The sequence below is a fragment of the Schistocerca piceifrons genome, chromosome 8 (genome assembly GCF_021461385.2).
Source record: "Schistocerca piceifrons isolate TAMUIC-IGC-003096 chromosome 8, iqSchPice1.1, whole genome shotgun sequence".
Taxonomy (NCBI): Eukaryota; Metazoa; Arthropoda; class Insecta; order Orthoptera; family Acrididae; genus Schistocerca; species Schistocerca piceifrons.
In genome coordinates this window covers 11,664,971-11,692,604 of record NC_060145.1, presented here as the reverse complement: position 1 = coordinate 11,692,604, position 27,634 = coordinate 11,664,971, and the positions used below count along the sequence as shown (strand labels likewise).

The 27,634-nt window shown below is 38.5% G+C and overlaps 1 protein-coding gene across 2 annotated transcripts in view; it reads left to right on the top strand.

The window, feature by feature from the left end:
* Window positions 1-27,634, top strand: part of LOC124711415 (neurogenic locus notch homolog protein 1-like) — a 170,988-nt gene that overhangs the window by 70,351 nt on the left and 73,003 nt on the right. For both annotated transcript variants that reach the window (XM_047241474.1, XM_047241475.1), the window contains exon 5: window positions 1,812-1,895. In XM_047241474.1, the coding sequence (XP_047097430.1) occupies window positions 1,812-1,895 (84 nt within the window). The remainder of the gene's footprint in view (window positions 1-1,811; window positions 1,896-27,634) is intronic.

Genomic DNA, 27,634 nt, shown 5'->3' with positions numbered 1-27,634 from the left:
AGCATTAGTGCTGTTTGACGTATTGGTGGAATTGAAGAACGATACCTTGCAGTTTGCCTGAATGAGATCTTCTGCTAGTGAGGTGAAATATTCATTAACTTCTTTACAACTGTGTATGGATCTGTGACCTTAGAGTCATTAAGTGTTAGAGAAATGTTTTCCTTTTTAGGTGTTGAACTACAAGTTTCTTTTTTAATAACTTTCTACATAGCTTTCATTTTGTTTGAAGAGTTTCTTATGAAATTGTCATTCCATAAAAGTTTTGCCTGTCTAATCACTCTAAGATAAGTTTTTAGTAGGCTTTACAATAGTCAGAAAATTCTTCAGTGACTATGTATTTTTTGGAGCAATATTGGAGAAATCTGTTTCTCTCACTAGAAATTTTGATTCCTTTTGCTACCCACGACTTTCTATTTTGATTGCTTGAAGTTTTTGTTTCAAAAGGAAATGCTGTATTAAAGTAATAAAGGAAGGTGTTATGGAAGCTTAAGAACATATTATCAACAGTTGTTTGCATGTAAACACTGTCCCAATTTTCCTTAGCTAATAGGAAGTTAAAAATCCTAATATTGTCATCTGAAAAGTTTCTTCTTGGAAATACTTTTTTGGGGCTGATTTTACTATTTTCCATGTCAACGCTCAGTAGCTGAGCATCATGGTCACTGTATCCCATGATCAGTACTTCGCCAGTGAATTTGTAACCAGTATCAGTTATGAAGATTTGATCAATTATTGAATCAGTATGCTCTGTTGATCTTGTTGGAGAGTGTATTGTGGGGATCATATTAAAGGATTTGGTCATGTTTAACAAATCAAGTTTAGCATTACTGTTTTTTGATAAATCAATGTTAAAATCACCACAAAGTATTATTCTCATATTTAATGAGCTGACACTATTCAGCAGAACTTCTAATTTGGTCATAAAATTTGGAATATTACTACTTGGTGCTCTGTATACATTTATAATTATATAGTTTAGTTCAGGCAGCTTAACTATAGAGTGCTCAAATTCCTTATCTTCAGATAATGCAATCTGTTCATTTAGGCCTACCTCACTGAATTTTATCTGGCCCTTTACAAATATAACAGTACCGCCATGTGTGGAGAAATTCCTACAATAAAAGCTTGTTAATGAGTACCTTGGAATAGAGGTTGACTGAATTTCTTCTTTAGACAGCCAGTGTTCGGTAATACATATTACATCTGGATTTATTTGAGACTGCAGTAACACTTCCAGCATTTGAATCTTATTTCTGAATGACTGGACATTATGGTGTAATACAAGGAATGATGGACTTTGTGACTTTTCAGTTAAGGGTTTAATTAATTTCTTTTCTAAAGGTATTTCTGACACAGCACTTGCCATAAAAAATTGGCCGAGATTTTATTTTTGTGTGTGGCTTCTTGCACACAATTTTCAGTAGCAGAGATGGTTTTGAGTGGTTGACACAGTGTGCTATCTTGTCTGACTGGAGTCTAGGCTGTGAGCATATATAAGACAATTTGTTGCACCATTTGTGAAATGACTGGATAAGCCATTCTGAAATAAATCAACTTGTTTGTTTCTTTCTGTATACTGAATAAATTTCACTGCATAGATGCTCTTACATTGTGATGTATTTCACATTGGGTGCAGAAATTAACTGCAAGTAAAGGCCATTCTCTGCTTATTTATAGTTCTTTTATGCAATTCTAATGCCACTGGACAATTTGTATGCTTTCATCTGGTCGCTCATTGTATTCCAGCATATTAAGGCAGTTTCAGGCATTTCACATTTTATGTATTTCTAAAGAGAACTTTTCTTTTTCAGAGTCTCTTTGCATACCAAATCCTTGTGGAAAGAATGCACAATGCAAAGTAGTGAACAAAGTGCCCACTTGTTCGTGTCCTCCAGGTACAGTACAAACAATATAATGTTACGTTTTTAGTAAATGATTCAGTCAAAATTGTAACACGTAAAAGGAACATCCCAAGCAAATGCGAACTTTGAAGATGTGTAGAACTTTTTACTAGCAATTAATATAAATATTGGGTTGGCTACCGCGAGGTCTGTTCTGCTCAAAAAATTCCGGAACATTCATAATTTCAGGCCAACAATGCGTTGGAGCAAAATGCGGTTGGCATCCCTACACATGCCTATTTTTAGTGTGTAAGTATGGGAAGCTTCATTGTTGTATATTTGTTAGTTATTTTGATCAGTGCTGTTTTGAGCAGAACATTGTGCCACATAGTTTGTGAATTTCGAGATGGTAGTGTTAGAGAAGCAATGCATCTGTATTAAATTTTGCATGAAACCCAAGAAAACCTTTACAGAAACACACCAAATGTTGCAGGAAGCCTACGGTGGCAAATGCTTAAGCTATACTTGGTGTTACAAATGGTTCACATGATCTAAAAATTGCCGGAAGGAAGGTAAAGATGACCCTTGTTCAGGATGCCCTTTGACGTCTACCAGCAACACTCATGTGAGGAACATCAGTGAAATCGTGTGTGCCAATTGAAGACTTAGTGTTCGAGAGATTGTGGAAGAATGTAACATTTCAGTAGGATTATGTCATGAAATCCTGACATGGCATCTTGGAATGCATCATGTTGTCACCAAGTTCATTCCACGGCTCATGAGTCAAATCAAGAAAGACCTTTGCCTCGCAATCTGTGAAAAGCTTTTGGATTGCGCAAATGAGAACAAAATGTCCCTTAAGAAAATCAAAACTGATGATGACATGTGGACCTATAGTTATGATGTTGAGACCAAGGTTCCGTAATTTTTTGTACAGACCTCATAAGTTCATAGTGTTTTTCCATAAGCTGAATAAACACAACATATACACATTACAGAAACTTTAGTCGTAATAATATTTACTCATTCGCTGTTTACAACACGCTGATAGTTTTCTTCAAATCTGAAGAATTAGTTTATCACGAATTCGTGCCACAGGGACAGACTGTTAATTGATGATACTATCAGGACATGTTGTGACACCTGAGAGAAAATGTGGGATGGAAACGGTCTGAAATGTGGCAAGACAACTCTTGACTCTTACATCACGATAATGCAACCGTACATTCATCCCTGCTGGTGTATGACTGTTGTACAAAACACGAAATCACTGTGCTGCCTCTTCCTCCATACTCTTCAGATCTGGCCCCTGTGAACGTTTTTTTATTACCAAAGTTGAAAACCCCGTTGAAAAGACATAGATTTCCAACAATATACGAGATAAAAGAAATTCACATACAGCACTTCACGTGATCCAGCAAGAGGCATACCAAGACTGCTTCCAGTGGTGGAAAAGCATTGGGAGTGGTGTATCAGTTCTGGAGGTGAGTGTTTCAGAGGAGACCATGCACAATAAGTAAAAGATAAGCGTAGAAAAATGTTGTGGACAAAATTCCGGATTTTTTTTCACAGACCTCGTAAGCTCATAGTGTTTTTCCATAAGCTGAATAAACACAACAGATATACATAACAGAGACTTTAGTCATAATAATATATACTCCTTCACTGTTTACAACAGTCTGCCAATGATGGGGTAACTTCTCAATTCTGCACCTGTAGAAATCACATGGTTTTGAGGCAAAGAATTCGTTGAGCCATGTTCAGAGTGCATTTTCATCCAGACAGGAATTTCCTTGAAGTTGTTCGATAGAGAGTTGAAAAGATGAAAATCTGAGTGCACAAGATAAGGTAAAGAAGATGGTTGCAGAATGAATTTCAAATCCAACTCTTGTTTAGTATTTTTTGTCAGCCTAGCTGAATGTGAGCAAGCATTATCGTGAATTAGCATTACTTCACACACTCTTTCTTGGTGTCATTCTGGGATTGTGTCTGCAACACATCTCAGTTGTTGAAAGAAACTGTCAGCAGTCACAGTTACACCTCGGGAAGCAATCCATAGTACACCAACCATACCATCGTTGTTCCACCAGACACGTGACATTATCTTTTATGCATGTGCACAGACAGATCTTTGCATGGGGAATTGCTGTTTTATTTTGGCTCAGTCATTTCTCTCTTTTCCTTATGCTAGCATAAAGACACCATTTCTTGTCACCAGGTATGATACAAAACAGGAATGGTCGGTACTGTTCACAAGCCAATTGATGGCGAGCAAGCAGAGGTGCACATATGATGACCTACAAAGTTTTGTGATTTTGACTGAAAGCATGTGGTATCTGTACACCTGATATTTGAACCTTTCCCACTGATTACAGTTGTCACTGAGTTGTGCAATGATTACAGTTCATCACATTTGCCAGTTCTTGAATATGCTGATATGGATCATTGTGTATTAATGTGTTTAAATGATCTTCATCAAACCCCAAAGGTTTTCCTGAACTTGGAGAGTCACTAATGTCTAAACAATCCCTCTTAAAATGAGAAAACCACTTTCTTGATCTGCTCTGTCCAGCGGCATTATCCCCATATACGGTCCAAATGTTTCTTGCTGCTTTCATTGCTGTCACCACGCTCTTGAACTCAGACAGGAGAATATGTTGGGAATGTTCTGATTTACCACTTGGCACTCCATTTTCTAGCATCCACAGCTCCACTTACTACCTCCAAATAACAACATGTAAACTCAAATAGCAACAGTGAATGTCAAATAATAATAAAAAAAAATAAAATAAAATAAAATAAAAAAGTAAAAAATGATACATAAGCTCATAGCAACTGGAATATCAACATCCAAAAGAAAAACTCTACAAACTTATGCACCAATGTAATACAATTCCATCAGCATGCCCATCAAAATATGTGATACTTCTGTTGGGTTTGTCATCAAGGTCTAAAATTAACACTATATTATGTTTGTAAATGTGAAGGTCCCAAGCTCGAAGAGTCCTCAAGCTTATTAATTGAAAAAAATAATGTAGTTGTGGTGCTATCTTAAATGTACTTTTTAATTGATGAAAAAGCTTTTGGGCACGGAGATGGAGTGACCACAATTGTGCATAACCGCTAACTTATTTGTAGATGATTTTGAGAACAGGCACTTAAGCAAATTTCTTTAAAATCAACCTATTTTTGGAGATTAAACTTTGTAGTATGTACTGGACTCTACAATGTGACAACAGTATTGGATTACTGTCATCTCATCCCCACAGCTTGTGGCGACATTCCCTGCATTGTTTCTTTGTTTGTTGTCCTCGGTGTCGACGTACTGCGTTACTACCCTGGCTGAAAAGTGGGTTGTGGAAGTGCAACTGCTGTCTGCTGTAAATGATGTATCCGACAGAGGCACATTTGCGTTTCACAGTCTTTTACTTTCACTGTTCACAACCCCCCCAATACTACACATTTGTATGGCCAGTGCACAATTGTTTTAACTTGCCATAAACTTCATTAATAGGTTGCAGGTGAACATTCACACACTGCTAGAATAGTTTACTGTTGAACATCTGTGTGCAGTAAAAACATAACCAAAAAGTTCACAGTTCTTTAAGAATAGAAAGGTATGTACGGAGCAGACACTGCCATTGCTTTAACACATGGCGCACCCCTGGTGTAACACTTATTTCACTGTTAAGTTGATGCATTGTGTCATTCTAACCAACACAGGTTCCTTGTCTGAAACTCGGCCATAGACTGACTGTCTCGTGACCAAAAACTGAGCCCTTACATATCTTCACAATAATAGGCACTGAACTTACACACTGTTCGAAGTTAAATTTACAGAAATTACAATTAAAACTTAATTCATTAAATTAACTGAAAACATCGAAAAATTCCATCTTTTTAACAGTTTCTCCTACAACAAGAGTTAGGCCTAATTATTTGTTTAAATCATGAAATTGACAAATATTAAGTATGCAAACAATACTTCGGACAGAACTATTAATTAAGGGCTACCTTTGCTAACGTGTTTTCAATTGTAGCAAAATAGATACTGTAAGATTTCTAGTATGTCATCTCCCAAACGTTTATAATTAGTACAGAATTTATATTTGTTTATAAGTCAACAATAGAATTTAAGTTACCAAACAATAACTGATTTCACCCTATAACAAAAGATACTAACTACGAATAGTTCAAATAAATTAGAAAATCAATTACATACATAAAACTAAGCACAAATTTAGATCTGGGGTTATATTCTTTAAAACTGGGGGCCAACCTTTCTCTTTTATGAAAATGCAGATTATACTCATGTATGTTAATGGTAATCAGTTAAAATTGAAAAAATGAATTCTAAAGAGGCAGATGGCAAAACAAGAGGAGGAAGTAAAAATATCCCAGCTTGCTTCGTATCAAGCTGTGACATCCTAACCATTCTGTGACAGTGTTGGCTTGACACTACAGCACTGCAACTCGTAGGAAATTGCGTACATCAGTGACCTGATGCCTTCTTTGTCACCTGCACCCTGGCATGCGTGCTACAGTTTTGGCTCCTATTGTCCAGAAATCACAAGTGATGAAGAGTAATGAGGACACACGAATGCTACCAATGGCAGATCGAATGACAAAAGGTAGTGTTTTCGTATTCTTATTACGCTTCCCTCATACACATTACAAGCTGTCTTCTCAATCACTGTTTGACAGCCTCATGGCTGAGCAGTACAGTGGGCAGACAGTAGGTCTGACTGGACACAATAAGCAATCTCATCTTCTCCGTACCGTGAGCAACCAGCACAGCTACTGCCGGACGAGATGCCGCTCCTCCTCCGGGCAACTCCATGTATCGTATTTCAGCAGGACGATGCCTGACCACGAGTGATGAGGAATGTGCAAGCCTTCCACATAGAACTCTTTTAAGTATCACCAGTTCTACGGCTAAAACACAGCCGGATACACTCGTATACTGTCTGGTGAGACAGTATCGTGCCGAAGTGGGTAGAAACAGAAGTGTCATCACTGTGAGCAGACAGACCACTTGAGGTACTGGCAGATCTGTAAACAGGAAATCTCAGTGCAGTGTGGCTACCGCCGAGTGTGCGACCGGCAGTTCCGACAATCATGTGTCGGTTATCGAAAGGCATTAACGTGTGACCCATGTGCTGGGGCGGGCCAGGTGTCCATCCACACATTGCCCTGGAACTGGTCCCTAGTGATGTGGCACTTTATTCTCCAGTCAGCTCACACGTGTGTGCACAGTGTGTGGAGCACCGTGGCGAATGGGCCACTTTCACCAAGACACGATGTCGAAAAGCCGGAGCGGCTGGCAACTGTGCCTGGCATCTGCCCCTACTTGCCAGTTTGGGCACAGAATGTCAGACCAGATCTGCAGTGACTGTCCACTGGAACAGACGGCATTTAGTGCAGAAGCTTGGCGGAGTGGGGACTCCACTGTGGGCTTCCAGATTTGTGCCTCAAAATTACTGACTGCGGCCTGATGGCCGATGTCATTTATGCCACAGTATTGCTGAAAGCTTCTGACAGTGTTGACTGGAATACTTTCTTCCAGATTCTGAAGGTGGCGAGGATCAAAAACAGGGAACGATGGGCTATTTACAATTTGCACAGAAACCAGATGGCAGTTATAAGAGTCGAGGGGCATGAAAGGGAAGCAGTGGTTGGGAAGGGACTAAGACAGGGTTGTAGCCTATCCCCAATGTTATTCAATCTGTATATTGAGCAAGCAGTAAAGGAAACAAAAGAAAAATTTGGAGTAGGAATTAAAATCCATGGAGAAGAAATAAAAACTTTGAGGTTCGCTGATGACATTGTAATTCTGTCAGAGACAGCAAAGGACATGGAAGAGCAGTTGAATGGAATGGACAGTATCTTGAAAGGAGGATATAAGATAAACATCAACAAAAGCAAATGAGGAGAATGGAATCTAGTTTGATTAAGTCAGGTGATGCTGAGGGAATTAGATTAGCAAATGAGACACTTGAAGTAGTAAAGGAGTTTTGCTATTTGGGGAGCAAAATAACTGATGATGTTTGAAGTAGAGAGGATATAAAATGTAGACTGGCAATGGCAAGGAAAGCATTTCTGAAGAAGAGATATTTGTTAACGAGTATAGGTTTAAGTGTCAGGAAGTGTTTTATGAAAGTACTTCTATGGAGTGTAGCCACGTATGGAAGTGAAACGTGGACAATAAATAGTTTGGACAAGAAGAGAATAGAAGCTTTCAAAATGTGGTGCTACAGAATAATGCTGAAGATTAGATGGATAAATCACGTAACTAATGAGAAGGTACTGAACAGAATTGGAGAGAAGAGGAATTTGTGTAACAACTTGACTAGAAGAAGGGATCAGTTGCTAGACATATTCTGAAGCATCAAGGAATCACCAATTTAGTACTGGAGAGCAGGGTGGAGGGTAAAAATCGTAGAGGGAGACCAAGAGATGAATACACTAAGCAGATTCAGAAGGATGTAGGTTGCAGTAGGTACTTGGAGATGAAGAAGCTTGCACAGGATAGGGCAGCACTGAGAGCTGCATCAAACCAGTCTCAGGACTGAAGACCACAACAACAGCAACATTGCTGAAAAGTGAAGGCACAAATTTGAGATCAATATCAGTGACTGGGTTGCAGAGAGCACCTCTGATTGCAAAATTTGCTAGGGCTCAGATTGTGGCAGCTACAGAAGTCGTCAACATTCTCGTGATGCGGGATGTAAACAGCACTTGGCTTTCTTGTCCGCAATTTGTACTTGCCATCACAGGTAAGGAGGTGCGCACACCGAAATCAGTTGCTGCGAGATGACTGGGCAGCAATAAGTATAAATGTTCGGTACTTATCTTTTGTTGCATTGTTTTCTTCAAGTTGCATTGCGTTATCCAGGTTCAAGGTTGTGTATAGCTTCTGTTTATTAATGGCTTCTGTTGTTTCTTAGATAAATGAAAATTCTTTTATGTCTGTAGACCTCTTGATTTATTCACTGATACATTGATAGCTACACAGTGTGTGCATTGCATCACTACCACCAGTGTTGTGCAATAGCTAAATTTACACAGCAACTTTTGTAACACGTCTAACTTCTAGTGTGTACACATTTCAAGTCTCTTTCGTCGCAGGAAAAGTTTGAGGTTCCGACAACCCTGTTCCCACAGTCCATTAAGCACCAAGGTGAATAATGGAGCACACAATTAGTTTTTTGACTCTTCTGTTGGAATCAACAGACGTAGGAATGTATCGTATTACAATTTGGAAACATGAGTTGTAGATAGGCCTCACCTGTGTTGTTATTTGCAATAAACCAAAGTCAGAAAATATGCTCATCTTGAATTCTCATTGTTGTTGATGTTGGCTTGGTTGTCATCCTACAAAAATTTTGTCGGGGCCTAGGTCTTGACTTGTTTAAGAATATAACGTACTCCGGGTAATAATGGCTAGACAATATGTACTAACGAAATCAGTTCTGTCAATAATGAGATTTCGTTCAGATACGTAAAAATTGTGATTGGATAAACTTGTAAACTTTCTAAATAAATTCTTTTTAATATCCATTTTTCATATATTTCAGTATGAACATATGCAAAGCAATTCTTGATTATAATGTCTTTACATATCATGGAGTTCCAGTAAGTACATTCTACATAGTTGCAACGGAGAAAAGTCCCTCACTTGGCTCTCCATGTGTGATCCACTCTATCACTTCACACAGACTCTCTTTAACTCTCTCCGAAAAGTATGAAGTAAAGAAATATGTTGCATTTTGACACTACAAAGAGCTAGTTAGAGGACATTGCAATAAGACCACGATAACCTTTATGTAGGAAATGTTATTCGCAATACAAACATGTTTTGTAAAGAATGAATGATAAGGTAATCTTAAATACAAATTGTGTAATGGATTTTTAATAATCTACGTATTCCCAAAACTAAGATTATCTGGCGACAACTGGCAAAGGCAAAAAATTGACTTCATAGGATAAGAAGGGAAATTTGCTACCATTGCGTAATGATTTAAGTGCCAGGAAGTCTCTTCTGAAAGCATTTGTATGGAATGTAGCCATGTATAACATGGATGATAAACAGTTTAAACAAGAAGAGAATAGAAGCCTTTTTAATGTGGTGCTACAGAAAAATGCTGAAGAGTAGATGGGTAGATCACATAGCTAATAAGGAGGTACGGAATTGAACTGGGGGGGGGGGGGGGGGGGGGGAATACAACATTGTGGCACAACCTGACTAGAAGAAGGGATTGGTTGGTAGGATACATTCTGAGATATCAATGGATCACCAGTTTAGTACTAGAGGGAAGTGTGAGGGGTAAAAATTGTAGGGGGAAGACCAAGAGATGAATACAGTAAGCAGACTCAGAAGGGTGTAGGTTACAGTCCTGTCCTTGCCTCTCTGTATTATGCACTACACAGTCATATTGCTGTGGACTTGTTCATTCTTGTCGAGGATATGACCCAAAACTAGCATTTGTCAAGGCGGCACCACAAACCATTTTCTTGTAGTCTCGTGAATGACACTTGCAGATTTACTAAGTGTTACTTGCGCATAAGACCGCACACTACATTGTCAAGGTATGTTACACAATCTGACACACCTCATATAAGACACTGAAGATAGTACTGAAAAATTGCCAGGGCCTTTGCAATCCTGAAGAGATATTGGTTGTATCTGTATGTGCCAAAGGGCATTTTAAGAATGAGAGTGTTTTTAGACTGCAGGTAGGCATCAGTAGGATTAAAGGCTTTTCCCACATGGAAGCAGCAAAAACATCACCTTGACCTCTCTAGAATTTAAATTCAAACACGAATTTTTTGGTGCTTTGTGTCTAAAGTGAGTGCCCACACTGACATGGCTGCCTGCCTTGTTTCCCACTGTGCAGCAACACATCCACTACAGTGTGTGTATTCGTGACAAGGTCTTTAGACTTAAATCTTTCTCAAACCATTTCGAGAAAACTGTTTGGTTGAAAATTTGGTGATTTCACATCTTACAGCCTCATATTGATATTTTACAATAGACTATTTATCTTCTCAGCATAGTTACTGTGATGTTTCAAATTCAAGTAATCAATTTTTACAGTTTGGATTCAAAAACATATTGGTTTACTACTTTATGCCCGCCTCACTTTAGGTCAAACATTGCTACATAAAAAATGTGACTAACAAATGCAGTCACTTTTAAGGCTGAAAGCAGAATCATATTTATTTCCAGATAAGAATAGATTTTAAAGATGGGTGTGCTATGTTTATAGCTGCAAGGATTATAATACAGGGTGTACACAAAGTCTGGGAACACTTTCAATTATTTAGTTAGATAGTTACATGTTCCATTTTATTTTTTTCATTATAGTTTTATACCTAAATATTTCTATTATCTATCCCATTCCCTTAAATGGCACAAAATGCATATATTATATCTCCAGATTTATTTACTCATATTCAAGAAATCATCTATGGTATAGAAGGAGTTGTCAAGGAGGTATGATTTCAATTTGTTTTTGAAACTATTACTGCTGTCTGTCAGACATTTTATGTATGTTAGTTTACTAATTTCTACATCCTCAAAATCGGCAATTATTCTGATTGCAAAACCTAATCGTTTAGGAGATCCAAAATATGAATTTTCCAATTAAGATAATTATCTATATGTAAATCCAAAAACTTTGTATGCACAACCCTGGCTACTGAGTTCTTTTGATGTGTTATGTTTATTGAAAGATTATGCTTTTTGCAGCAGAAAATTGGATGTACTGTGTTTTTTCAAAGTTCAGAGCAAGCCCATTCACAGAAAACCAATTAATAACTTTTCTAAAGACCTTATTAGTATCATTTTCTATTGGACTTTCTTTTACTGGATTAATAATTGCGCTTGTATCATCAGCAAACAGTGTCAGTTCAGCATCTTGTTTCACATAAGAAGGGAGGTCATTCACATATATCAAGAACAGGAGGGGACCCGTGATCGAACCTTGTGGAACACCTAATGTAATTTCACCCCAGTTAGATGAAGTGGCAAACTCCTTTGAATCACTTGTAGCATATAAAGAGACTTTTTGCTCCCTGTTCTGTAGATATCACTTAAACCACTCATATGCTGTTCCATTTATACCATAGAATTGTAATTTCTCTAACCTAATTCATGGTTCACACAATCAAATGCTTGGGATAAGTCACAGAATATTCCTACTGTTGACATTTTACTATTTAAAGACTCTATTATGTGGACAGTGAAATTGTATATTGCTGTCTCAGTGAAACAGCATTTCTGAAATCCGAACTGTGGTTTACTAAGTATCCCATTACTGTTGAGATGGCTAACCACTCTTGAGTACATTACTTTCTCAAAGATTTTTGAAAATGCTGTAAGCAAAGATACTGGCCAGTAATTATTGACATCTGCGGTTTCCCCCTTTTTGTAGAGAGGCCTGACAATGGCATATTTTAACCTGTCTGGGAAAATACCCTGAGTCAGTGATGCATTACATATGTGACTCAAAACATCAGTTGTAATTGCTCCACATTGTTTTAATAACTTGTTAGAGATATCATCTGCTCCAACAGAACATTTATTTTTCAAAGATTTAATAATTTTCCTTATTTCACAAGAGGTTGTTAGATGAAACTTAATCTGACTAAAATTTTTCAAAACTGACTCTTCCATGTACTGCCTGGCTTTTTCTTTTGAACTATTCTCACAAATTTTTTCTCCTACACTTAAGAAGTGATTGTTAAACAAATTGGCTACCTGTGTACTGTTGGTTAAAATGGTCTCATTCTCTTTCACTGTAATACTACCTACCACAGTGGTCTCCCTTCTAACAACATTCCATATTGATTTGATTTTATTGCTGGAGTTGTTAATTTCTTCTTTAACATACATATTTCTTGATTTCCTTACAACTTTTCTCAGTATGTTACAATAATTTTTATAGTGTAAAACTACTTCTGGATCTTTACTAGTTCTTGCTGTCTCCTATAGTTTTCTTTTTCTTTCTGAAGACACTTTAATACCTGTAGTAATCCAAGGTTTCTTTGAAAATTTTGTGGTGTTACATTTAGTAATCTTCTTTGGAAAACAATGTTCAAAAGGGAATATAACTTTATCAAGAAATATGCTGCATTTATCATCAGCGTTTGGCTCATTATATACATCTTCCCCGTTTACATTTCCTAAACTTTCTCTAAAGTGATCTATAGATACCGAGTTGAACACCCTCACACTTTTACTTTATGGTTTCTGAAGTGTACACCCTGTTAGGTTTTGTAAGTTAATCAGTTGTGCATCACGGTCAGGTAACCCATTTGCCACAGGGAAAGCACGTGTTTGTTCTACATCCTCTTGCTGCACAAGAACTAAACATGGTACAGATGTCATACATATTGCATTTTGAAGAGAAATTCTGAAAGTTTTCTTACAAACATTCGATATGCGAACCATGAGTGACCCGGCAGACGCCAATACTGTAATCGAATTCTTGCCATACCCGTCCCAGCATGGCATCGTCGGCTGTGGCAGTCACTTCTCATATTCTCTCCTGGAGCTCTGCTGCATCATGTGGTAGAGGCAGTACATACACCAGATCTTTAATGTGTCCCTACAGAAAACAGTCACATGGAGTGAGATCTGGTGATCGGGGAGGCCATTTCATGAAACAGCTGTCCCCTTCAGTAGCATGGCCAATCCATTGATGTGGCAGCTCCATGTTCAGGTACCCACGAACTTCATGATGAAAATGGGGTGGAGCCCCATCCTGCTGAAAGATGAACGGAGAGTCCCATTGTATTTGACGCATCAGCCATTCCTGCAAATGTCCAAGTAGCAATGTCCAGTGACAGTGCTCTCGACGAATAAGTATGGCCTGTACAGTTTTCGACGTGACAAGACACAAAAAACATTTACTTTTGGGGAATCACGCTCAAATTCAATGCATTAGTGTGGATGCTTTGTACCCCAGATGCGACAATTATGCTGGTTCACTTTCCCATTAGTGTGAAAAGTGGCTTCGTCACTAAAAATTAAGTGATCAACAATGCCATCCCCATCCTCATTCAGTTGTAGCAACTGTGAACAAAACTCAAAACGCCTGTCTTTGTCGTCGTCATTGAGCTTCTGCACTAGCTGCAGTTTGAATAGTTTCATAGACAGCTTCTGTCGCACGACTTTCCACACTATTGGAGCCATTTCGAGTTTACAGGATGCACGATGCACCGATTTCTTTGGACTCCTTATGAATGTCTCTCGTACGCACTCCACATTCACTTCACTCACACTGGGACATCCGCTTCCCTTTGCTGGGCACAAGCAACCCATCATAACAAATTTGTTGTGCCAGTGGTAAATGGTCTTCCTTGTTGGTGGCTTCTTACCATACTCGTTTCTAAACATCTGTTGGACAGCTATAGCACACTTGTTTTTGTCAAACTCCAATGCACAGAAAGCTTGCTCTGAACTTTAACTCATCAAGATTGCGACTAGCGCTGACTGTCGGCAAATTACCAAACTACACAGTGGCGGTATACATGAAAAAAACTTTCAGGGTTTCTCCTCAAAATGACATATGTATGATATCTGTACAATGTTTGGTTCTTGTGCAATAAATAACTGAAAGTGTTCCCGGAATTTATGTACATCCTGTGTATCCAGTGGTATCCGTATATAGATATTTATTCTAACTTTCTGCCCACAGTGTGAAAGCTTTATTCACAAAACAATATCTAGTAATTGTTATTGATGGTAACATATTAAATATCAGTTTGAAGAAAGAGTAAAAATAGACAAGTTTAGTAATATTCAGTACATGCTCTATCTAATGTGAAAGAGAAAAGGCTCAAATCACTTTTCAGAGTAGTGATGGAACAGAAATTCAAAGTTATGTATGATAATGGCCATTGATTTCTGGGTTCATGCTAATTCATACTATGTTTTCAGTATGTTTAATGAGTTTGTAAAGTGAAGTGAAATAATTCGAGTTCATTCCAAAGCTTAAAAAAAAAAAGAAAAAAACTGTTTCTCATGTAGAAAAACCTGTGCCGTGTAGAGCTGTTGGTATTTTTTCTAAATTTGTGTTTTGTACCAACTAGTTTTGTTTTTCTGAAAAAGTGTTCTGCATTAATTGACAGGTTTTATGTTTGCCACTACTGCTTCTGATCTAAGGTCAAAACATCTGCAATATAAATGAGTCCTTTCATCTTTCTTGGTTCATGCTCTAATGCTGATAATATACTTAATTATTGTGCTGGGGCAGTTATTCAGACAACACTATTAGGCCATTTTTCTGCACAGTTGTGGTCTTGTCTGTCTCTCCTTTCATTTTCAATTTGTATCACATTATTAGGAATCACTGGTACCAGTAATTATTCACTGTGATGGACAGGTCTTAGAGCAGATGGGAAATTGGCATCTTAAACAATTCTCTCTCTCTTTTTAGATGATTCCAACTATTTTTGTGAGATGAAAATAACAGTCTGTTGTGTAATCGATTGGTTTTCTGGAAATCATGGAAACAGCTAAGAGTGGAAGACAAGATCCTTTCAACCAGCCTATCAGCATGAAGTTGTGCTCGCTACGCTGATACCTGTTTTGTTATCTTGACACGGGTTTCCGAATTGGGGATCATGTATAACAGTTGTGGGCAAATAATGTCCTGTGGGCCACATGCAGCTCTCTAATGGTGTTTGTGTGGCCTGCCAAGACAGTCAGAATTGTTGTGTACAACTTAAACCCTTTCTGAAGTGCAAAGTTAACTAATGCATGCAGTCATTTTAAAAGGGGCGGCCCTCTGCTAACTTCTACTTCAACAAAGTGGCCCCCAAGCCAAAACTATTGCCCACCCCTGGTTTATAAGAGCTCCTAGTGCATAATGCAGTTGTTTTACAGAAGTTAACATATGCAGAAAATTTAAGGTAGACCCCATTAGAACAACCAAATTGGCAGTATTTCCAGGGATTTTGATAGAACGAGGGTAACATGTTGCAAAAACCCTGAGCTCAGTCAACAAAAACTGATTTCATTTTAGAATACAGGACCCACAGGTTTGATAAACATAAGAAAAAAACCTAATGATTATACATTCTTTGTCAGATGACGTACAATTATGATTGACTAATAAAAAGTTTTTTCTATAGCATCCACAAGTCTTGGAGTCTAGTGCAGCCTCAGTAGATTTCAATGCAGTGTGGGACACCTACAGCAATAAACTCACACTGCCACTGCCCTGGTACCACCTGCCAAGAAATTGTGTCTATGGGAATACCTAATTTAGAAAGTAACTTCTCAGGGTGTGGAATCCAATATAACTCTGTTTGATTGCATGCTAATCTACATCTACATCTACATCCATACTCCGCAAGCCACATGACGGTGTGTGGCGGAGGGTACCCTGAGTACCTCTATCGGTTCTCCCTTCTATTCCAGTCTCGTATTGTTCACGGAAAGAAGGATTGTCGGTATGCTACTGTGTGGGCTCTAATCTCTCTGATTTTATCCTCATGGTCTCTTCGCGAGATATACGTAGGAGGGAGCAATATACTGCTTGACTCTTTGGAGAAGGTATGTACTCGAAACTTTAACAAAAGCCCGTACCGAGTTACTGAGCGTCTCTCCTGCAGAGTCTTCCATTGGAGTTTATCTATCATCTCCGTAACACTTTTGCAATTACTAAATGAACCTGTAACGAAGCGCGCTGCTCTCCATTGGATCTTCTCTATCTCTTCTATCAACCCTATCTGGTACAGATCCCACACTGCTGAGCAGTATTCAAGCAGTGGGCGAACAAGCGTACTGTAACCTACTTCCTTTGTTTTCAGATTGCATTTCCTTAAGATTCTTCCAATGAATCTCAGTCTGGCATCTGCTTTACCGACGATCAACTTTATATGATCATTCCATTTTAAATCACTCCTAATGCGTACTCCCAGATAATTTATGGAATTAACTGCTTCCAGTTGCTGACCTGCTATTTTGTAGCTAAATGATAAGGGATCTATCTTTCTATGTATTTGCAGCACATTGCACTTGTCTACATTGAGATTCAATTGCCATTCCCTGCACCATGCATCAATTCGCTGCAGATCCTCCTGCATTTCAGTGACTTTGAAATCACTACATATGTAATTGGATCCATTTAGTTTTTCTGTTGATATAATTGAAGGACATAGCAAATACTGATTGTGTTTGGAATCAATTATGGCAATTACATATTTGTTATTGGTGTCGTTGGGTTCATGAAGTTTAGCTTTTCAATACTATGTTAACATATTCCAGAAATTTGTTGTGGTTTGATCATAATATAAGCTGATAGTTTGGGCTGGTTGAAATCTTTAATTAATTATATCTCCTGAATTAGTTAGCTTTGAGCTAAAATAAACATGTCTGGGAAATGAGCAAAAATTGGTCTACTGTTTAGAGATAATCTACTTTTCTGAATCTATTTATTAGCTCACTAGACTTTTATGGATGCCTTCTAGATCAAAAGCTTTGAAATACAGTAACTTTTGAAATACATCATTTCCAGCAAAACCGATTTATTTATTTACATTTTTGCATGTGGGCCATCAAGCTAATGACTTTTGCAAATGTCATCCATGGGTTGAATAGATACAGTAGTGATACGTACATTCATCTTAGTATTCTAATTATATTACATGTTACAACTGATGGCAAGTAGATTAGAATTCATTGAGTGAATATAAACATTTATTTACTAGGAAGGCTTGTAACTACCTATGGAACAGTTTTGATTCACGCTTTCAAAGCATGTGGCAGCTTATTGAACCACATCTGCCCATTAATATAAGGACAAGTGTTGTCAGTTATTTTTAGTTTTGTCCTGTGCTTGAAATAGTTACCCTTACTTCTAGTATCATAGTTATGCGTATCACTGCACCTATTTACTTTGTTTTACTATTCAGTAAAAACATAATAAGTTTATACAAATACAGGGAATATACTGTTAAATATTTATGTTGGACAAAAGTTTCACTACAGGACTCTCTGGACTTTAGTCCATGCATTAACCTAATGGCTCTTTCTGTAATATTAATATTCCATTCAGGTGCAGGTCTGCCGCACAACCCCATAGTTCAATACCATAATTAAGAAATGGATAAACTGTTCCATAGTAAACCATTTTTAGTGTTTGACTTCGGACTATTTTTGCCTGTTGACTTATCATATACAAGCTACTGCTGATTTTCTCACATGCAGAAGTAATGCAGTTTAACAGAGATTTTTGTCCTGTTGGACACCGAGAAATTTAATGTTATATGTTTCTGCTGATGTAATGAATACAAAAGTTCAGAACAGTGAATTGCCTAATATGAATAAATAGATTTCACAGGGGAAATTAATTTACATTAGTTCATAAATTCATGTAATGCGTGCCCAGTAAACGACTAGTGTGATCCTAGCCATTGTAATTAGGAATGTAAAAGACACAGGAGGAGGACGGGGGCTAAACTTTCTTTGTTACATCACCCCCTGCCGCCAACCCCCACTGAAATTATGCAGAAATTTGTTGTGGTTTGATCATAACAGAGTGGAGACTGGATAATTCCATGATAATAAAATTTACATATATATACAAAGTGAAGTCAATATTTTGAATATTGTGTCACAATTTTCAGTAATTTTGAGTAGGTCCCTGGAGTCACTGGTCATCTACTTACAATTTTATACAAAAAACAGGGGAGGTTATAAAATTCAATATTGTTACATTCCATCCTGGATTTTCCATTGTTTGAAAATTCAATCTTTTTTATTTGTTGCATATTTTCAAAATTTAGTTAAAAAAGAAATTTGAAAGAATTACAAAATTCAAATTACTGTAGATCTTAACTTTACATCAACCAATAGTCATTAATTACTTGACATTATTAACAAAAAGGGATTCACTCTTTCAATAAAAGAAAAAAATTATGTCACCATGAGAGCAAGTTTTTTGCTGTGGGTTTTCCACCACTTCACTTTCTCTGCACTTATTACAAGTCGCACTCTATGTCCTTGGCATCAGCATTATTAATTTATGATCATATGAAATAAATACGAAATAAACCCTGATCAGTTCCTTATAATGAAAATCATTACAGTCACAAAATTTAACATACATCTACCAATGCAAGTATATCCCTATTTTACCCTCAGGGCTCAATTGTTCCTTTAATTCAAATGTTAGTCTCAAATCATCCTCTGTCAGTAAGTTGTTTTGTGTCACACATTTTGTAAACATTTACAACTCAGGTCTGTTATTTGCCTGTTTCAAATTTTGTGTGTAGATAAAATGATTTTCAGTTATTATTATCCTTTGCAAAGAAGAAAAAAATCCATTCACCCTCTTCTGAGTGTATGTACATGAAATACTAACATTTTCATAACATCTCTTGATAGTTTCATATAGAATATACATACCCAGCATTATACAATTGCAAGACAAAATTCTTTTATCAAAATGCATTAGTCTAACATTCAGGTGTACCAGATTGAGGAGTTTTGGTAGGATACTGCTACAAGAGAAGCACAAAGCCTCTTTTCTTTAATGAGTGGAAACATAATGATACAGTAAATGCTGGAGAAGGGTAGCCTAAGGCCCCCCCCCCCCCCCCCTTTTCATCGAAACGAGAAGAAAGAGAGGACACACTCAGTAACACGGCAATAGGATAAGTAATTAAAAGGGGAGGGCGTTGTTTGGTGACCAAGGAACATGCAACAGCAACTGCCCACTGATGTAATTTATCACACAGATTGGCAGAAATGGACAGTTGTGGTTTTGTCACAACAGTACCATACGAAACCTTATCACTGAAGCTTTTTCCTACACTCCCTTATGGCAGAAATGGACAGTTGTGGTTTTGTCCCAACAGAACCGTAAGAAACCTTATCACTGAAGCTTTTTCCTACACTCCATTGCTTGTAATACCAATATTTATTTAAATTCCCTCATAATGCAAAATAATTATACCAATATTTATTTAAAATCTCTCGTAATGCAAAATAATTATAAGTCATATATAAGCAAACTTAATCAATATTAATCAAGACAATAATAAAATGAAAGTAAGACAGTTCTTTTGTTTAAAACAGAAGATATTATCATATAAAGTAAGCTATATTCGATTTGTTTGCAGCAGTGATAATTCCGATCATTTATGTATATTGACTCTTTGTTAATCAAAGTAAACCAATTAATTTTGTTCAACATTTGAATAAAATTTTCATAAACGCAAACACCAAAGTTCATAATAACCTATGATAAAGGAGTCTAAGGATATACGAGTAATAGTGTAGTAAGTAGTGGGGTGTATTGATTTGCTTGGGTTGTTTGTTATGGATGTTGCCTCCACTGATTAGGACTTTAAATAGTAAATATATGTAATGATAACTGTAATAATTTTTGTGAACGAGCGTCTACCATGGAGAACTTTAAAAATACTATGACATATTCAGAAAATTAACAAACATGACACAGGCAATTTGCCTCTTCTGATGAGGACTTTAAGTGATAAGGCCATAAGTGAAAAAAAAGTGGTAATGATGGTTTTCAAAGATAGAGATGACACCAAAGGAACTGCAAAAGGATCTCTGAGTAGAGTGTAGGTCCAGAACAAGGAAGAATGCCACTGAATCAAGAGGGTGTAGAATCATTATATATGAAACCTATTGGAACAGTGCAATTAAAATTACTGATTGATCTTTAATTCTAATACTTGTATCAAGAACAAAGAAATGACATAAAAAAGTTAATCAGAATCCTATTACAAATTTTGCAAGTGTTCTTTTCTGACTGGATCCAGTGCCTAAATCTGGAGGATTTGGTTCTTGCCAGATGTTAAAAGGCATCCACTCAGAAAGTGTTTGTTTGTGTGTGTGTGAAGAAATGTGTGACTGTAAATATTGCTAAAGAACAGATTAGCTGAGTGGATCATTAAGGGAAGAATGATGTTACCCAGCTGAGGAGGCACCAATTGACGGTTGGTGTATTCAGTAAAGAGTAATGGATTCTTTACCCAAGTGGCATTATAACTGTTTAGTAATTATTTTATTCTATTAGTAAAATTAATATCTCCAATCTTGTTGAGTTCTGTGTTGGTTAGTTTCTTTAGTGTCATAGGTCAACATTTCAAGTCAATTATGTTTTCAATCCAAACAACGTACCTGATTTCACATAAGCCAGTTCATAGGCGTTATTGTGGACTACTCTGATGGCGTTAGAACGACCATAGTACACATCTAACAACTTCTTAATTTTGTCATTCACTTCGCTGGATTTTTCTTTTGTTGTTACAATACTAAATCAACAGATTTATAATTAACAGGGTTTACATTTTGTCATGTTTCTTCTTTCTACTGCTTTCTTTTTCATCATTTCTTTGGCTAACCTTATATTTTTCATCATGTGCTATTTCACTTCATACCGGAAAATCAGTTTCTTCTCAAATTATATTAGATCAAACAGTGAAAAATACAGTATGGAATGTGGCAATATTACGAAAAGTGAAGTTGCTACTCACTATATAGCAGAGACGCTGAGTCGCAGATAGGCACAACAAAAAGACTGACACAGAATAAGCTTTTGGCCAGCAACAAGGCCTATATCAAAAATAGACAACTCTCTCTCTCTCTCTCTCTCTCTCTCACACACACACACACACACACACACACACACACACACACACACACACACACACACACAGCTCACACACACATGGTTGCAGTTTCTAGCAGCTGAAGCCACACTGCGAGCAGCACCAGTGCGTGATGGAAGTGGCAACTGGGTGGGGGGTAAGGAGGAGGCTGGGATGGGGAGAGGGAGGAATTCAGGGTAGGGGTGAGGGGGCAGGGACGAGGTGGTGACAGGGTAGGGCAGCGAGGTGCAGTCAGGAGGCTAAACAAAGGTCTGAGGGGGGGGGGGGGGTGGTAGTGGAAAAGGAGAGAAGTTAAAAGACTGCATGCTCAAATGGGAACAGGGAAGGGGCTGGTGGGTGAGGACAATGACTAACTAAGGTTGAGGCCAGGAGGGTTATGGGAACATAGGATATATTGCAGGGAGAGTTCCCATGTGTAAATTCAGTAAAGCTGGTGTTGGTGGGAAGGATCCATATGGCACAGGCTGTGAAGCAGTCATTGAAATGAAAGATTTCGTGTTGGGTAGTGTTCTCAGCAACAGGGTGGTCCAGTTGTTTCTTGGCCACAGTTTGTTGTTGGCCACTCATGCGGACAGACAGCGTGTTGGTTGTCATGCGCACATAGAATGCAGGAGTGGTTGCAGCTGGTTTCGCAGGTAGCCCTGCCTTTGATGGGATAGATGATGCTTGTGATCAGACTGGAGTAGGTGGTGGTGGTGGTGGGAGGATGTATGGGACAGGTCTTGCCTCTAGGTCTGTTACAGGGGTATCAGCCATCACCTAAGGGGTTGGGAGCAGGGGTTGTGTGTGGATGGATGAGTGTATTGTGTAGGTTTGGTGTACGACAGAATACCACTGTGGGAGGGGTGGGATGGATAGTGGGCAGGAGATTTCTCATTTTAGGGCACAATGAGAGGTGGTCAAAACCCTGGCGGAGAATGTAATTCATTTTCTCCAGTCCTGGGTGGTACTGAGTTACGAGGGGGATGCTCCTCTGTGGCCAGATGATGATACTTCGGGAGATGGTGGGAGGATGGAAAGACAGGCAGGGAGATTGGTTTTAGTACAAGGTTGGGAGGATAGTTACAGTCTGTGAAGGCCTCAGTGAGACCCTCAGTATATTTTGAGATGGACCTTTTGTTACTGCTGATGCAATGACCACAGGTGGCTAGACCATATGGAAGGGACTCCCAACAGCTGATCCATAGGCCTGATGGACACACAAACTGATACATTCAATCAGGCTGTAGCTGTCGAAGTGGAGGTATTGCTGGTGGTTAGTAGGTTTGATATGGACAGAGATACTGATGTAGCCATCTTTAAGGTGGAGGTCAATTATGAATTGTGATTTATTAGTATTATGGTACACGAGACATATCAAAAATTACAAACTGGAATATAATATTAATTTTAAAACTATATTTAGTCTATGTAGCAGTATCCATATTTTCTTATTTTCCAGCATAGGTAAATATCTTTCTTAATAATGGACAATTAGTTTTTTTTCCACAATATAATGCTAATTTGCTGTTGGATTTTGGTCAAATTATCAGTTAATCTTCCATGAACTCTTCTAATGAGTAATAACATTTGCTAGTGATTAGTATGTTTTAGTCAACATCTAGGAAGGTGACTTGTTGGGTTGAGTAGGACCAGGTGAAGCAAATGGGAGAGAAGCTGTTGAGGTTCTGGAGGAGTGTGGATGGGGTGTCCTCAGGGGCTTAGGATTCTGGGTGTTTAGGAAGGATTCCTCTATATGGTCCATCAGTAGGTTGGCATAGGATAGCGCCATGCAGGTGCCCATAGCCGCACCCTAGATTTGTTTGTAGGTAATGCCTTCAAAGGAGAAGTAATTGTGGGTGAGGATATAGTTGGTCATGGCACCTAGGAAGGAGGTTGTTGGTTCGGGATCCTTTGGGCATTGGGAAAGGTAATGTTCAACAGCAGTAAGGCCATGGGCATTAGGGATGTTAGTGTAAAGTGAGATGGCATCAATAGTGACAAGCAGGGCACTGTGTGGTAAAGGGATAGGAACTGCGGAGAGTCGGTAGAGGAAATGGTTGGTATCTTTTATATAGTAAGGTAGGTTCCGGGTAATAGGCTGAAAGTGTTGGTCTACAAGAGCAGAAATTCTCTCAGTGGGGGCACAGTAACTGGCCACACAACATACTCGTCAATCCCTACACAACCCCTGCTACCAACCCCTTGTCTCATGGCTGATATCCCTGTAAAAGACCTAGATGCAAGACCTGTCCCATACATCCTCCCAGCACCACCTACTCCAGTGCGGTCACAAACAGGACCTGTCCTGTCAAAGGCAGAGCTACCTGCGAAACCGGTCATGTGATCTACAAGCTGAGCTGTAACCACTGTGCTGCATTCTCTGTGGGCATGAATGGCCACTGATGAACTGTGGCCAAGAAACAACTGGACAACCCTGTTGCTGAGCACGTTGCCCAACATGACATCCTTCATTTCAATGAGTGCTTCAGATCCTGTGCCATATGGACCCTTGCCACTAACACCAGATTTTCTGAATTGCGCAGGTGGAAACTTTACCTGCAATAGATCCTACATTCCCATAATCCTCCTGGCTTAAACCTTCGTTCGTCATTGTCCTTACCCACCAGGCCATTCCCTGTTCCCATTCCAGCACTACACAGCCTTCATTCCACCAATGCACCCAGTCTTTTTGCTTCTCTCCTTTCCCGCTACCATTACCCCCCCCCCCCCCTCCACCTCTTCTCTGCCCTCCGTCTAACCTCCCTACTGCACCTTGCACCTAGCTGCCCTACCCTGTCTCCACTTCATCCCCGCATATTCCCCACAGCACTTCACTGTCCCACCACTACCCCGCATCACCCCCTCCCCATTCCAGCCTCCTCCTTACCCCCAGCCGGTTGCCACTCCTATCATGCATGCATTGCTACTGCTGCTTGCAGTGTGGCTTCAGCTGCCAGTGGCTGCAGTCATATGTGTGTGAGTTGAATTGCGCTTGATTGTGTGTGTGTGTGTGTGTGTGTGTGTGTGTGTGTGTGTGTGTGTGTGTGTGTGCGTGGGTGCGTGCGTGTGTGTCTTCTATTTGTGACAAAGGCCTTGTTGGCTGAAAGATTATTCTGTGACAGACTTTTTGTTGGGCTGATCTGTGACTCAGCATCTCCGCCATGCGGTGAGTAGCAACTTTACAGTTATATTAAAAAGTTTTTTCCCAAATATTAATTCACATGGTGCAAACCAGTGGATTCGTTCCAGAGTTATTAATGATGTTCTCAAATTGGTATATGTAATTAGCCCAAGCAGAGTGTTTCTTACTGCAGTAGGTGTGACATAGCCTGTTGATTTCCTTCGTTACTCCCTCACTCATATTGCTTTGAGGAAAGTATGTAGATATTTTTATGTTTAATTTTGTATTGGCCTGTGAATCGCAAAAATCTTTCTGAAGTAAACTGAGGTCCATTGTCTGAAGGCAATGCAAGGCAGGCAAGAGACTCCCACCTGAGTTCCTGAAGCATTTTCCTAACACTCGCATGATGATCAAATCTACCAGTAACAAATCTAGCAGCCCGCCTCTAAATTGCTTCTATGTCCTCCCTCAATCCGACCTGATAGGGATCCCAAATGCTCAAGCAGTACTCAAGAATAGGTCGTATTACTGTTTTATAAGCGGTCTCCTTTACAGATGAACCACATCTTCCCAAAATTCTACCAATGAACCAAAGACGACCATCCGCCTTCCCCACAGCTGCCATTACATGCTTGTCCCACTTCATATTGCTCTGCAATGTTACGCACAAATATTTAATCGACGTGACTGTGTCAAGCGCTACACTACCAATGGAGTATTCAAACATTACAGGATTCTTTTTCCTATTCATCTGCATTAATTTACATTTATCTATATTTAGATTTAGCTGCCATTCTTTACACCAATCACAAATCCTGTCCAAGTCATCTTGTACCCTCCTACAGTCACTCAACGACGACACCTTCCCGTACACTGCAGCATCATCAGCAAACAGCTGCACATTGCTATCCACCCTATCCAAAAGATCATTTATGTAGATACAAAACAGCGGACCTACCACACTTCCCTGATGCACTCCAGATGATACGCTCACCTCCGATGAACACTTACAATCGAGGACAACGTACTGGGTTCTATTACTTAAGAAGTCTTCAAGCCACTCACATATCTGGGAACCAATCCCATATGCTCGTACCTTGGTTAGGAGTCTGCAGTGGGGCACCGAGTCAAACGCTTTCTGGAAGTCAAGGAATATGGCATCCGTCTGATACCCTTCATCCATGGTTCGCAAGATTGAGTGCATTAAACCCTTTAATGGATTACTACTATTTTTTGTTTTGACAGGTGTAACAACTGGATAACCTGCTTTTTACTCCTTCGACATATTAGCAAATGTTACTTGTTTCTTATATTTTAGCTATCAATTGTCTTGTTCCAAATGACCATAACTTTGAGGCAAGTAATCAATCAAAGTATCCACATGCTGCTATGGGAAACATGATTTCCATTCCTGATTATTTACAAAGTCCCTTCAAAAGAGCAGCCTTTTGTGAATCAGATAATATTGTTTTATTTTTGGAAAATTGTCAGAATTATAATATTGTTTAGTGAGTTTTATCTTGGGGTCTTCATTTTCTCTCTCTTCATCCATACACAACTTTTTTTAATAGATTTTTCTTCCTTCAGGTCTTGCATATAGAATATTTCGATCAAACCCTTTTCTGTTTCTTGAATGTTATGGCTTGTTTATTTTGATAAATGAGACAATGCATCAACAATAATATTATCCTTTCCTATTATGTATATTACCTCTACATCAAATTGTTGCAAATACATGGCCTACCTTGCTCTGCTTCAACTTTCTCTGCTGCAAGAAACTCAAAGCTTTGTTATCAGAATAAACAATTGTTTTGTATCCTAATAACTATCCTTCAGATTTCTGAAAACCAAATATAATAGCTATGCTTCTAGCTCTGAAACCCCATAATTTTTCTTGTGAGAATGCGTGTTTGACTGGCAAAGGCTGTGCTCCTATGTTCAGTTCCATTTTCTGCTTTGATGAGTTGATAATTTCTACCCCCAGCCCACAGTAACTAGCATCAGCACTCATGCAGAATGGCAAAGAATGGATGATACAATATTTTACTGTTAACCAAGTCATCTTTTAATTTTTGAAAAGCTTCCATACATTCATCTGTCTAGTTCCAAACTACATTTTTTTCAATAAATTCCCTAAACAAGAATGATTACATGACTAATCACTTACAATAGAAACGAACAAGCTGAACGTGGCTTTCAATTCTTTTTTATTCTTAGGAGGTGGAAAATCTCCTATATCCTTTAATCTCTTGGGATCTCAATAGATCCCCTTCTCATTTATTATATGTCCCAAAAATGCAATCTCCTTTTAACTAACTCAGATTTGGTGATATTTAATTTCATTCCCCCTTTGTGGGTAGCCTGTAAAACTTCATCTATTAAGCTACAATGCTCAGACCAGCTTGAATTTGCAGTAAATATGTCATATACATAAAAATTTATTCTATATAGTAATTCGTTACCCAACAGCTGGTCCATTGCCCTGATGAATACACAAACTGATACATTCAATCGGAAAGGCATCACACAATAATGATAACATTTACCTTCATGGAGAATAGTAGTACAAGGTCCTGGTTCCTTAGCCAGGCTAATATTCCAGTACCCACATGTGACATAAAAAGAAGTTAAAAATTTAGTGCCATGGAATTTTTGTAGAATTTCATCTATATTAGCAGGCCTATTATCTTCTCTTAACACAATTTCATTTAGTCTTCTGGTATCCAGTACTAACCTCACACCCCCATTTCTTTGTCAACTAATACTAAAGGGTTATTATACCTGCTGTAAGATCTTTCTGTTATTTCCCATGAAATCATTTTCTCTATTTCCCATTTAACCATCTCTTTTCTTGAAAATGGGATATGAAGATGACTTCCAGAAACCCTCATGGCAACTACCCCCTCTTTGTTTCTTATAGAATCAAAACATGCTCGAGATACCCCATGTAGTTCACTCCCACAGTCCCAAAGGCACTTAGCCACTACTCCTTGTATCTTAGTGATAACCACAGGATTATGTATTTCATCATTCT